Below are 15,048 nucleotides of genomic sequence, written 5' to 3' on the forward strand. Positions count from 1 at the left end.
ACTTTACTTTTGGGATTAGCCTCGCATCTCTGTATTTGGATTTGCATGCCTGTACCAGTTTCTTTGGCGCTACAGTGTAGAAACTCTGCTTTTTGCGTGACCCCGATGTCGATTAGCGCGGGAGAGACAGGGAAGTGCGCCGTCTATATGTACGTGTGATCTAAGGCTGAGGGGAAGAGAGGGACGGCGGAAGGCGCGCGAGGAAGCGGTCGGCGAGCGTCCTGCTGTGTCTCTTCTGGCGAGCCGAGGCCTCCCGGGCAGAGGCAGTGGGCGCGCCATGGAGGACGACGGCTGCTGCTACCGCGACGCGCTCAGCGTCTTCCTGGCCAACCGGCGGCTCACCATCGAGGTGCAGCGCGAGCGAGAGCTCTACCGCCGGCTGCGAGCCCGCGACGTCAAGACGCTGCTGCTGGGTGAGTTAGAAGCCGTCGGCACACGGGCCGTGCTGTCGAACGTTAACGTTCAGCGTGCCAAGTTGAACGTGCTGCTGGACGCTCGGGAACGATGCGACTCGTGCACACGGTACGTGGGCTCCGACGCCGTATACGCGACCGCAACGCACGCCAGCGGCAGTTGAGAGACGTTTCTAGTTCGTAAATCACACTGATTACTCAACGGGCGAGCGTAAAAACCTACGTTTCTAGCATTTGTAGACTTAGAGAAAACTTTTGACAATGTTGACTGGAATACTCTCTTTCAAATTCTGAAGGTGGCAGGGGTAAAATACAGGGAGCTACGGGCTATTTACAATTTGTACAGAAACCAGATGGCAGTTAAAAGAGTCGAGGGACATGAAACGGAAGCAGTGGTTGGGAAGGGAGTGAGACAGGGTTGTAGTCTCTCCCCGATTCTATTCAATCTGTATATTGAGCAAGCAGTGAAGGAAACAAAAGAGCCGTGCGGTTAAAGGCGCTGCAGTCTGGAACCGCAAGACCGCTACGGTCGCAGGTTCGAATCCTACCTCGGGCATGGATGTTTGTGATGTCCTTAGGTTAGTTAGGTTTAACTAGTTCTAAGCTCTAGGGGACTAATGACCTCAGCAGTTGAGTCCCATAGTGCTTCGAGCCATTTGAACCATTTGAAACAAAAGAAAAATTCGGAGTAGGTATTAAAATCCACGGAGAAGAAATAAAAACTTTGAGGTTCGCCGATGACATCGTAATTCTGTCACAGACAGCAAAGGACTTGGAAGAGCAGTTGAACGGAATGGATAGTGTATTGAAAGAAGGATATAAGATGAAAATCAACAAAAGCAAAACGGGGATAATGGAATGTAGTCGAATTAAGTAGGGAGGTGCTGCGGGTATTAGATTAGGAAATGAGACACTTAAAGTAATAAAGGAGTTTTGCTATTTGGGGAGCAAAATAACTGATGATGGTCGAAGTAGAGAGGATACAAAATGTAGACTGGCAATGGCAAGGAAAGCGTTTCTGAAGAAGAGAAATTTATTAACGTCGAGTATAGATTTAAGTGTCAGGAAGTCATTTCTGAAAGTATTTGTATGGAGTGTAGCCATGTATGGAAGTGAAACATGGACGATAAATAGTTTGCACAAGAAGAGAATAGAAGCTTTCGAAATGTGGTGCTACAGAAGAATGCTGAAGATTGGATGGCTAGATCACATAACTAATGAGGAAGTATTGAACAGAATTTGGGAGAAGAGGAGTTTGTGGCACAACTTGAGTAGAAGAAGGGATCGGTTGGTAGGACATGTTCTGAGGCATCAAGGGATCACCAATTTAGTACTGGAGGGCACCGTAGGGGGTAAAAATCGTAGAGGGAGACCAAGAGATGAATACACAAAGCAGATTCAGAAGGATGTAGGTTGCAGTAGGTACTGGGAGATGAAGAAGCTTGCGCAGGATAGGGTAGCATGGAGAGCTGCATCAAACCAGTCTCAGGACTGAAGACCACAACAACAACAGCTCAATTAAAGCGCACATTTCCTCCACGAAAAGGAAAGTACTATGTCCAATCTGTACTTACAGATTGGAAAATTGCGCAGGTCGCACCAGTGTATAAGAAGGGTAGTAGCAGTAAACCATCGAACTACAGACCTATATCATTGACGTCGGTCTGCACTAGGGTTTTGGAGCATATAGTGTATTTAAACGTTATGAATCACCTCGAAAGGAACGATCTATTGATACGTAATCAGCACGGTGTCAGAAAACATCGTTCTTGTGCAACGCAGCTCGCTCTTTATTCGCACGAAGTAATGGCCGCTGTCGAGAGGGGATCTCAAGTTGATTCCGTATTTCTGGATTTCCGGAAGGCTTTTGACACCGTTCCTCACAAGCGACTTCTAATCGAGCTGCGTGCCTATGGGGTATCGTCTCAGTTGTGCGACTGGATTCGTGATTTCCTGTCAGGAAGGTCGCAATTCGTAGTAATAGACGGCAAATCATCGAGTAAAACTGAAGTGATATCAGGTGTTCCCCAGTGAAGCGTCCTGGGACCTCTGCTGTTCCTGATCTATATAAATGACCTGGGTGACAATCTGAGCAGTTCTCTTAGGTTGTTTGCAGATGATGCTGTAATTTACCGTCTAGTAAGGTCATCCGAAGACCAGTATCAGTTGCATAGCGATTTAGAAAAGATTGCTGTATGGTGTGGCAGGTGGCAGTTGACGCTAAATAACGAAAAGTGTGAGGTGATCCACATGAGTTCCAAAAGAAATCCATTGGAATTCGATCACTCGATAAATAGTACAATTCTCAAGGCTGTCAATTCAACTAAGTACCTGGGTGTTAAAATTACGAACAACTTCAGTTGGAAAGACCACATAGATAATATTGTGGGGAAGGCGAGCCAAAGGTTGCGTTTCATTGGCAGGACACTTAGAAGACGCAACAAGTCCACTAAAGAGACAGCTTACACTACACTCGTTCATCCTCTGTTAGAATATTGCTGTGCGGTGTGGGATCCTTAGCAGATGGGATTGACGGAGGACATCGAAAGGGTGCAAAAAAGGGCAGCTCGTTTTGTATTATCACGTAATAGGGGAGAGAGTGTGGCAGATATGATACGCGAGTTGGGATGGAAGTCATTAAAGCAAAGACGTTTTTCGTCGCGGCGAGACCTATTTACGAAATTTCAGTCACCTACTTTCTCTTCCGAACGCGAAAATATTTTGTTGAGCCCAACCTACATAGGTAGGAATGATCACCAAAATAAAATAAGAGAAATCAGAGCTCGAACAGAAAGGTTTAGGTGTTCGTTTTTCCCCCGCGCTATTCGGGTGTGGAATGGTAGAGAGATAGTATGATTGTGGTTCGATGAACCCTCTGCCAAGCACTTAAATGTGAATTGCAGAGTAATCATGTAGATGTAGATCAATAAGGACACAGGCTTATAAAACTTCCATTACAAACAGTGCGGTACAAATTTGGAATACTTCTCCGCATAAGAATAACAAATAATGTTTATTATTTCATCGTTCCCACATTTTAGTAAAACCCCAAGGTCAATCTTACTTGATCACTGTCCCTACCCAGTAGCAGAATCTTTGCAACATAGGAATTACGAAGTGTAAAAGGAGCAAAATATCTTTATACAAGTAGCGCAAGCTGTCTAGTAGATTAAGCCAATCGAACAGTCACCCCTCAAAAAAAGGTGAACTTATGTTTACATAACATCAAATATTATAGTGTATACTTATATTAAACTAATAATAAAGTATCATAACCTAATAAAAACGCGAATGTTAGGGAAAAAAATCCGGAAGTGTCTAGACACGAACGACAGTCATCTCATTACAAGTCGGTGATTCTGCTCATTACGCTTTTTTTCTTTGTGATCTCATTTTGTTCGTTTTCGTTCGTTGCATCTGCTCGGGGCGGATGTCACTTCCGTTTCAGTTCGTCGTTGATCCATTATCTCAGTTTTTTATTATAGAGGGCAGCTGACCCTCTGACGAACACACTGAGTTACCGTGCCGGCTACTTAGGCTAAACCAACAACAAATCCTTGGCTCCAATGATAGTATCTTATTCCACGCTGGAAACCTTAGTCGCAGATAATTACTGATTGAAATTTAATTATAAGAAATTGTACGAAGAACAATGGGTTTTGGGTGGGTCTTCAGTGTGCCGGTGCCTTCAAATAGCCTACTCTCATAATACGCAAGTTACAATAACTCTTTTGCCACGAATATGATGTTTCTCATTATTTTATTGGAACGGATCACACAGTGAACAACGGGTTTTCCAGTGATTCTCAATTTGCTGGTGCTCAGAAACGGCATATACACGTATAGGCTTGAAATGAATGCCAACATGGCGCCACACAACTCCGTACTGAAGGGAGACGGCGTGCGTGTGACGTAGTTGGCGTGGTGCCATCTCATTGGTCAACGCTCAGACGCACACTCAGAATATCTGACATGCCACATATTGCTCTGCACGTTCGGAAAGACTCCCGAGCGTGCTATTCCACGCTATGACGTCAGAAACTCGGCACGCTCAACGCTCAACTTTCCGATGCACGGTCCGTGTGCCGACGGCTTAAGGTCGCGGGGCAGCGATCTGCACACAGGGAGGTTGCGGCAATGTCGCGTACACAGAGTGCATTGGCGGAGCTGTCATTTGTACCCAGGCGATGCGTGTGAAAAGATCCGACGATGGGTAGTTGGAGCTAGACGCATTCGGCATCCCATTTCGGAAATAGTTAGCGAATTCAGATTCTGAGATCCACAGTGAATAGAGTGTGCCAGGAATACCAGATTCCAGGCATTACCTCTCACTGCGGACAAGGCCGTGGCCGACGGTCTTCACATATGGGGGGTAGGACGTCAAACAGGCCGACTTGGAGCAGGAGAGGCATCACAAGACATTTTAATTTCCACTGTCTATACTTTCACAAATAAATTCATAAAACTTTGTCAGCATCACCAGGAAGGATTCAGAATTCACACTCATTGCAGTGGAAGTTCGAAAACATAACAAAATAATTTTTTTTACGTGATCGTTTTTTCACTTACTAATGGCTGCATTTGTTGCTATAGGTACACTTTTCTTCGTAAGTGAGAGAGATTCTTTGATTAATTTTGCACAGCATACGTACCACACTTACAGGTATATGAAACTCTAGAATTTAATTAACTTATGAAAAAACGTTTGATCTGTTGTATTTTAAACTTCATGTTTAGAAAAAAAACACAAATTTTGTAGTTAATTACTTCAATTTTCACCACAGTTTTTAATAAATTTGGAAAATTCTAGAGTTTCATACACATTTAAGTATGGTTTGTATGCTGTGCAAAATTCTTCGAACCATCTCTCTTACTTATGAAGAAAAGTGTATCTATAGCAACAAATGCTGCCATTAGTAAACGAAAAAAATGATGAAATTTCACATGTAAAAAAAATTACTTTGTTATGTTTTCGAACTTCCACTGCTATGAGTGTGAATTCTGAATCCTTCCTGGTCATGCTGACAAAGTTTTATGAATTTATTTGTAAAAGTATAGACAGTGGAAAATAAAATGTCCTATGGTGCCTCTCCTGCTCCAAGTCGGCCCGTTTGACGTCCTACCCCCATTAACGACCAAGATTCATTGGAAAAATCCTAAGGAAATGCAGGCCGAAAAAAATGGAAGTAGGTTACAAAAATATGGTTCAAATGGCTCTGAGCACTATGGGACTTGACTTCTGAGGTCATCAGTCCCCTAGAACTTAGAACTACTTAAACCTAACTAACCTAAGAACATCACACACATCCATGCCCGAGGCAGCATTCGATCCTGCGACCGCAGCGGTCGCGCGGTTCCAGACTGTAGCGCCTAGAACCACTCGGCTACCCCTGCCGGCAAGTAGGTTACAGTACACTTGTTTGCCCACTGCTTGAATACTGCTCAGCGGTGTGGGATCCGTACCAGATAGGGTTGATAGAAGAGGTAGAGAAGATCCAACAGAGAGCAGCGCGCTTCGTTACAGGTTCATTCTGTAATCACGAAAGCGTTACTGAGATGATAGATAGACTCCAGTGGAAGACTCTGCAAGAGAGACGCTCAGTAGCTCGGTACGGGCTGTTATTGAAGTTTCGAGAACATACCTTCACCGAGGAGTCAAGCAGTATATTGGTCCCCCCTACGTATATCTCTCGAAGAGCCCATGAGAATAAAATCAGAGAGATTAAGAGCCCACACGGAGGTATACTGACAATCTTTGTTTCCACGAACAATACGAGACTGGAACAGAAGGGAGAACCGATAGAGGTACTCAAAGTACCATCCGCCACACAGCACCAGGTGGCTTGCGGAGTATAGATGTAGATGTACATATCAGCGGTCTTTGTGTAGAGTTGTCAGTGCTAACAGACAAGCAATCCTGCGTGAAATAACCGCGGAAATCAAAACGAATGTATCGTTTGGGAGAGTGCGGCGAAATTGGACGTTAATTGGCTATGGCAGCACACGACCGACGCGAGTGCTTTGCTAACAGTACGACAGCGCCTGCAGCGTCTCTTCTGAGCTCGTGACCATATCGGTTGGAACTTAGAGGACGGATGAGCCCCGATTTCAGTTGATAAGAGCTGATTGTAGGGTCTGACTCTGAGGGAGACCCCACGATGCTGTGGACCCAATTTGTCAACAAGGCACCGTGCAAGCTTGTGGTGGCTCCATAATGGAGTGGACTGTGTTTACACGGAATGGACTGGCTCCTCTGGTCCAACTGAACCAAACATTGACTGGAAATGGTTATGTTCTGCCACCTGGAGACTATTTGTTGCCATTCGTGGCCTCCATATTTCTAAACAACTATGGAATTTTTGTGTGCGAAAATGCGGCATGTTGGCAGGCTGCTTTGAAGAACATTCTGGGCAAGTCTGACGAATGCTTTGGGCATCTGGATTGCTCGATATGAATCTCGTGGAACATTTATGGGACATAATCGAGAGGTCGGTTCACCCACCAGGTTAGCCGAGAGCGCTAACGCGCTGCTTCCCGGACTCGGGTAGGCGCGCCGGCCCCGGATCGAATCCGCCCGGCAGATTAACGACGGCGGCCGGAGTGCCGGCCAGCCTGGATGTGGTTTTTAGGCGGTTTTCCACATCCCGCTAGGTGAATACCGGGCTGGTTTCCACGTCCCACCTCAGTTACACGGCTCGCAGACATCTGAACACATTCGCACTCTTCCACGGATTACATTAGATGCAGACAGTTGGGGTACACTAATTCCGTCCCATGGGGTATGGGGTGGCGGCAGAAAGGACATCCGGCCACCCCTTAAATTAACCTTGCCAAATCCGATTAACCATACCGGCCCTGCGTCACTGCGGGAAAAAGGCACAAGCAAAAGAAAGAAAAGAAAAGAATGGAGAGGTCAGTTCGTGGAAAAAAATCCTGCACCGGCAACACTTTCTCAGTTGTGGACGTCTATAGAAGCAGCATGGCTCAATATTTCTGCAGGGGAGTTCCGACGACTTATTGAGTCCATCCCATGTCTAGTTGCTGCTCTACACTGGGGAAAGGTCCCGGGTTCGATTCCCGGCCGGGATGAGGATTTTATCTGCCTAGGCACTGGGTGTTTGTGTTGTCCTCATCATTTCATCATTATCATCATCATTCTTGACAGTGGGTAGATTGGATTGTGTAAAGATTGGACTGTGTAAAAACTGGGTCTTTGTACGGGCGCTGATGACCGCGCAGTTGAGCGCGCCACCAACCAAACATCATCGTCTGCACCGGAAAAGGATGTCCGACACGATATTAGGAGGTATCATATGACGAATCACCTGAGTGCGGTGACGCTGCAAGTACGGCGTCGCTGAAGGAAGTGACTCCGGCTGCGTTCGGGCAGCGCGGGCAGCATTCACCTGCGGCTGTGAGGAGCACCGTGCATCAAAAAGAAACAACAGGTCTCAGCTGTTTATTGGGGTTACCTCAGCTGGTAAGAACGGGACCCTTACTGGATCACTTTGTTCTCATTCTGTCTGTCCGTCCAACTGTTCAAAACTCTTTTTCTCGGGATAGGTAGGTAGGTGGTAAGTTCCTATGGGAACAAAGTGCTGAGGTCATCGGTCCATTGGCTTACACACTACTTAATCTCACTTAAGGGGGGTAGGGCGTCAAACGGGCCGACTTGGAACAGAGAGTCACCACAGAACATTTTAATTTCTACTGTCTATATTTTTACAGATAAATTCATTAAACTTTGTCACCATGACCAGGAAGGATTGAGGACGCACACTCATCGCAGTGGAAGTTCAAAAACGTAGGAAAATACCTTTTTTTTACATATGAAATTTCATCATTTTTTCACTTATTACTGGCTACATTTGTTGCTATAGGTACACTTTTCTTCCTAAGTAAGAGAGATTCTTCGATGAATTTTCCATAGCATACAAACAGTAGTTACAGGTGTATGAAAATCTAGAATTTTCCAAATCTATTAAAAAACTGTGGAAAAAATTGAGATAATTAACTATAAAACTTGAGTTTTTTACAAACATGAAGTTTAAAATGTAACAGTTCATTCATTTTTCATAAATTAAATAACTTCCAGAGTTTCATACACCTGTAACTATGGTTTGTGTGCTGTGCAAAAGTCATCGAAGAATCTTACTTAGGATCAAAAGTGTACCTATAGCAACAAATGCAGCCAGTAGTAAGTCAAAAAATGATGAAATTTCACATGTAAAAAAAAGTGTTTTGTTACGTTTTTGAGGTTCCACTGCTATGAGTATGAATCCTGAATCCTTCCTGGTCATGCTGTTAAAGTTTTATGAATTTACTTGCTAAAGTATAGACAGTGGAAATTAAAATGTCCTGTGGCGCCTCTCCTGCTCCAAGTCGGCCCGTTTGACGTCCTACCCCCCTTAAACTGACTTACGCTGAGGACAACACACACGCCTATGCCCGAGGGAGGACTCGGACCTCCGACTGGGAGAGCCGCGCGAACCGTGGCAAGGCGCCCCAGACAGCGCAGATTCCCCGCACGGCTCTTTTTCTCGGGAACGTGTGGGCGAATAAATCTGAAATTTATACCACATACTAAGGTTTACGATACATGAAGCTTCTAATTCAGTACAACCCAAAAATACAGCCATTCATGTCACATGTTTTGATACTTGCAAACTCTCTCTTCCAAATCTTTAGGGTACTTCCCGTTGGCCCAGAATCATGAAATATAGCAAGAAGCAAGGTTTCACAGTACAACCAAAGACAAAAAATCCAAAAATGTTAATTTATGATTATATTATTTATTCTGAGTTTTCCTCATTACAGAGGCTTATCTCCAACATAAAATGTACTCAGAAATTACAATAAAGAGAATAAACGTTCTTAAATTATATTTTTATTTTCAAAATATTCCTCCAGGTGTTTCAGTCTTGTGTGTCCTCTTCGTGTGCGCCCATTCTCCTCATTGTGTGCTGTACATTTCGGAGCCAGGCGGTCACAGGTCGTCCTCTTCTTCTTCTCCCGTCCGATTCCCACTCCAGTATCAATTTTTGTATTCTGGCTTCCTCCATTCGTCGTACATGCCCGTATCACTGTAGTTTCCTCCTATCCATTACGTCATATATTTTTTCTTTTATTTCCATTCTCCTTATTATTTCAGTGTTCCTTATCTTTTCTTTCCCGGGGATTCTTGCCGATCTTCTCCAGAAGTCCATCTCTAGAGCTTGTAATTTTTTAATGTGCTTCAGGTTAATTGTCCAGGACTCTGGCCCTACGACTTATCTTAGAAGCTAGATTAAGGAAAGGCAAACCTACGTTTCTACCATTTGTAGACTTAGAGAAAGCTTTTGACAATGTTGACTGGAATACTCTCTTTCAAATTCTGAAGGTGGCAGGGGTAAAATACAGGGAGCGAAGGGCTATTTGCAGTTTGTAAAGAAACCAGATGGCAGTTATAATAGTCGAGGGGCATGAAAGGAAGCAGTGGTTGGGAAGGGAGTGAGACAGGGTTGTAGTCTCTCGCCGATGTTTTTCAATCTGTACATTGAGCAAACAGTAAAGGAAACAAAAGAAAAATTCGGAGAAAGAATTAAAATCCATGGAGAAGAAATAAAAACTTTGAAGTTTGTCGATGACATAGTAATTCTATCAGAGACAGCAAAGGACTTGGAAGAGCAGTTGAACGGAATGGACAGTGTCTTAAAAGGAGGGTATATGATGAACATCAACAAAAGCAAAACGAGGATAATGGAATGTAGTCGAATTAAGTCGGGTGATGCTGAGGGGATTAGATTAGGAAATGAGACACTTAAAGTAGTAAAGGAGTTTTGCTATTTGAGGAGCAAAATAACTGATGATGGTCGAAGTAGAGAGGATATAAAATGTAGACTGGCAATGGCATGGAAAGCGTTTCAGAAGAAGAAAGATTTGTTAACATCGAGTACAGATTTAAGTGTCAGGAAGTCGCTTCTGAAAGTATTTGTATGGAGTGTAGCCATGTATGGAAGCGAAACATGGACGATAAATACTTTGGACAAGAAGAGAATAGAAGCCTTCGAAATGTGGTGCTACAGAAGAATGCTAAAGATTGGATGGGTAGATCACATAACTAATGAGGTATTGAATAGAATTTGGGAGAAGAGAAGTTTGTGGCACAACTTGAGTAGAAGAAGGGATCGGTTGGTAGGACATGTTCTAAGGCATCAAGGGATCACCAATTTAGTACTGGAGGGCAGCGTAGGGGGTAAAAATCGTAGAGGGAGACCAAGAGATGAATACACTAAGCAGATTCAGAAGGATGCAGGTTGCAGTAGGTACTGGGAGATGAAGAAGCTTGCACAGGATAAGGTAGCATGGTGAGCTGCATCAAACCAGTCTCAGGACTGAAGCCCACATCAACAACAACAACTGACAAGAGTAAGGTTTTCCAGTCGTCTAGGGTCCAACCGATACGGCCTAGAGTCTACGAGAGGCGCGCGTTGTCGAGCTGTTAGCAAAGGCACTCGCGTCGGTCTTCTGCTGCCATTAACGCCAAATTCTGCCGCACTGTACTAACGGATACGTTTCTCGTACATCCCACATTGATTTCTGCTGTTATTTCACGCAGTGTTGCTTGTCTGTCAGCACTTACAACTCTCTACACAAACGCCGCTGCTCTTGGTCGTTAAGCAAAGGATGTTGGCCAGTGGGTTGTGCGTGGCGAGAGGCAATGCCTGAAATTTGGGATTTTCGGCACTCTTGACATTGTGCATCTCGGCATATTGAATTCTCTAACGATTTCGAAATGAAATGTCTCATCCGTCTAGCTCCAACTGTCATTCCGCGTTGGAAGTCTGTTAATTTCCGTCGTGAGGCCATAATCACATTGGAAACCTTTTCACGTGAATCACCTGAGTACAAACGACAGCCCCGGCTATGCACAGCCCTATTCTACGTTGTGTACGCGACACTACCCGCATCTATGTGTGTGCATATCGCTATGTCATGACTTTTGTCACCTCACAGTATTCTTCTTCTTCTTTCTTTCTTCGTTTGGGTCATCTAAGGACCACGCACCACTTTCAATGCTTCCTTCTTTTTTGTTCCTCCAGTATTCTTTCATCTGAAACTTCCTGGCAGATTGAAACTGTGTGCCCGACCGAGACTCGAACTCGGGACCTTTGCCTTTCGCGGGCAAGTGCTGTACCATCTGAGCTACCGAAGCACGACTCACGTCCGGTACTCACAGCTTTACTTCTGCCAGTACCTCGTCTCCTACCTTCCAAACTTTACAGAAGCTCTCCTGCGAACCTTGCAGAACTAGCACTCCTGAAAGAAAGGATGGAAGGTAGGAGACGAGATACTGGCAGAAGTAAAGCTGTGAGTACCAGGCGTGAGTCGTGCTTCGGTAGCTCAGATGGCAGAGCACTTGCCCGCGAAAGGCAAAGGTCCCGAGTTCGAGTCTCGGTCGGGCACACAGTTTTAATCTGCCAGGAAGTTTCATATCAGCGCACACTCCGCCGCAGAGTGAAAATCTCATTCTGGATTCTTTCATCTTTTCACTATAAATCCTGTTTTTCTCCTTGGAACCCTTCCATTTTTAAGACTTTCCTCTTGAAAATCTCCCTTTCTGTTGCATCTTTTTCACTTATGTTGTTTCTTTCCAAATCTTTCCTAACTTCTTGAATCCAGGCTATTACTGACTTCCTCTCCGAAATGGTTCAAATGGCTTTGAGCGCTATGGGACTCAACATCTCAGGTCATCAGTCCCCTAGAACTTAGAACTAATTAAACCTAACTAACCTAAGGACATCACACACATCCATGCCCGAGGCAGGATTCGAACCTGCGACCGTAGCGGTCGCGCTGTTCCAGACTGAAGCGCCTAGAACCGCTCGGCCACCAGCGGCCGGCTACTTCCTCTCCCAAAGATATTTAAAAATCTGTTTGATTAATCTATTGCTGTTCATTCTGCATAAGTGTCCAAAAAATAGCAGTCGCCTCTTTCGTAGTGTTTCATTTACGTTTTCTGTGTTGCGATAAACTTCTTCATGCTTCTTAATTTCCATACCTCTGTATTTTTTGGTGACCTAAGTATGTTTCGAATGATTTTTCTTTCTAGGGCTTCAAGTGTGTGTAATTTGTAGTTCAGTACTAAACATTCACTTGCATAAAGACATTCTGTTTCTACTACTGTCTTGTAGTGCTGTATCTTCAAATTTTTAGACAGACACCTTTTGTTGTACACATCCATAGTTATTCCGTAAGCTCTCTCCATTTCGTGTACTCTTTCTTCTATAGCGAATTTTTCTAAGCCATTTTCTTGGATAATTTCTCCCAAATATTTAAATTTATTTACTCTCTTTATCTGGCCAATATCTGTTGTTAGGGATTCCGGAGCATTTTTTATATTTGTCATAAATTTTGTTTTTTCTACAGATATTCTTAAATCTGCTTTCTTGACTATTTCTTCTAAGACATTGATTTGTATTCCAGCATTTGTTAGGTTTTCACAAAGAATGGCAAAATCATCCGCAAATGCTAAACAGTGAATTTCAATACCTTTGTTTTTAGTTCCCAGTCTGATTGGTTCAAATGGTTCAAATGGCTCTGAGCACTATAGGACTCAACTGCTGTGGTCATAAGTCCCCTAGAACTTAGAACTACTTAAACCTAACTAACCTAAGGACATCACACACATCCATGCCCGAGGCAGGATTCGAACCTGCTACCGTAGCGGTCGTGCGGTTCCAGACTGTAGCGCCTAGATCCGCTCGGCCACTCCGGCCGGCGTCTGATTGGTGATAGCTTCTCTTCTTTTAGTTTTTGTTTCCTTTCTCTCACTGTTTTCTCTAGTACGCAGAGCCATCACCTTGCCTTACACCTGTTTTTATGATGAATGCCTTCGATATTTCACCCTGAAACTTTACTTTTAATTTGGTGTCTGTGAGCGTTTCACGAATAAGTATTCTATTAATTAATTATATTAATTCCATTATTCTAGTATTCTATTAATTAATATTTTCATAAAAAGCATGAAAAGGTAAGGCAAAGAAACACTTCGAATTGCAAATAAATTAAAGGAATACTAGATACTTTAAGTATTTTACAGTTGATGATTTACACGTCCTGGGGTGATAATCATTGTAAAAACAGCAGAAACAAGGATTTTCTCGGCATCTTGCATACGTTAAAAAAGCCACATCATTACATTACATTTCAAAATATGTACAGAAAAAAACTTGGTTTACATACATAAAAGATTCTCTCTCATCGCACAGTTTGGCATCAAACCACTCATCACGAATGATTTCGCCAAATATTGGTGACGATACGTGGTGGTGTAGAATGGAACGTACTTTGAGGCTGTTTTCAAGGTGTGTGATTTCTTTCTCTCCCCTACGTTAAGAGCAGTGTTGAAGCATTTCGTTCAAGTTCTTTACGTATAACAGAGATCGCAAGGTGGCACGGTCGGAGTACTTTTGGGGGCAGTACCTCATCTTCAAAAATCCTGTATAATTGGGGCTTACGTCGAAACCTTCTGATGTCAGACAGTCAGATAGGTACCAAACGTTGTATATCGACAGAGTATCAATCAGATATCCCATATAATTTGTCCTACGTGTTGCTGTACAAGAAAACGTGTCTGACGGCAATTGGTAACACATGAGCTACGGAGCACAGGAAAAGCATAAATGTGAGCGGCTATCGCCTGGGGCTCCCGTGGGGATGTCGGTAGAGCGTTAGTCATACACTATGTGATCAATAGTATCCGGACACCCCCCCCCCCTCCAAACATACGTTGTTCATATTAGGTGCATTTAGCTGCCACCTGCTGCCAGGTACTCCATATCAGCGACCTCAGTAATCATCAGACATCGTGAGAGAGCAGAATGGGGCGCTCCGCGGAACTCGACGGACTTCGAATGTGGTCAGACCATTGGGTGTGACTTGTGTCACGCGTCTGTATGCGAGATTCCCACACTCCTAAACATCCCTAGGTCCGCTGTTTCCGGTATGATAGTGAAGTGGAAACGTGAAGGGACACGTACAGCACAAAAGCGTACAGGCCGACTTCGTCTGTTGGCTGACAGAAAATGGCTCAAATGGCTCTAAGCACTATGGGACTTCACGTCTGAGGTTATCAGTCCCCTAGACTTACAACTACTTAAACCTAACTAACCTAAGGACATCACACACATCCGTGCCCAAGGCAGTATTGGAACCTGCGACAGTAGCAGCAGCGCGGTTCCGGGCAGAAGCGCCTAGAACAGCTCGTCCACAGCGGTCGGCGACTTGCAGAGACCGCCGACAGTTGAAGAGGGTCCGTAATGTGTAATAGGCAGACATCTGTTCAGTCCAGGATTTCCAAACTGCATCAGGATCCACTGCAAATACTGTGACAGTTAGGCGGGAGGTGAGAAAACTTGGATTTCATGGTCGAGCAGCTGTTCATAAGCCACACACCACGCCGGTAAATGCCAAACAACGCCTCTCTTGGTGTAAGGAGCGTAAACATTGGACGATTAAAAGTGGAAATACGTTGTGTGGAGTGACGAATCACGGTACACAATGTGGCGATCCGCTGGCAGGGTGTGGGTATGGCGAATGCCCGGTGAACGTCATCTGCCAGCGTGAGTATGGAGACGGTGGTGTTACGGTGTGG

The 15,048-nt window shown here is 44.3% G+C and overlaps 1 protein-coding gene across 2 annotated transcripts in view; it reads left to right on the forward strand.

Annotated features, from left to right (window-relative positions):
- Nucleotides 1-241: 241 nt before the first annotated feature.
- LOC124552590 (guanine nucleotide-binding protein subunit alpha-14-like) overlaps nt 242-15,048 on the forward strand; it is a 159,821-nt gene continuing 145,014 nt past the window's right edge. For both annotated transcript variants that reach the window (XM_047126914.1, XM_047126915.1), the window contains exon 1: nt 242-413. In XM_047126914.1, coding sequence (XP_046982870.1) covers nt 278-413 — 136 coding nt within the window. In that variant the 5' untranslated portion in view covers nt 242-277. The remainder of the gene's footprint in view (nt 414-15,048) is intronic.

Source organism: Schistocerca americana, chromosome 10 (genome assembly GCF_021461395.2).
Source record: "Schistocerca americana isolate TAMUIC-IGC-003095 chromosome 10, iqSchAmer2.1, whole genome shotgun sequence".
Classification (NCBI taxonomy): Eukaryota; Metazoa; Arthropoda; class Insecta; order Orthoptera; family Acrididae; genus Schistocerca; species Schistocerca americana.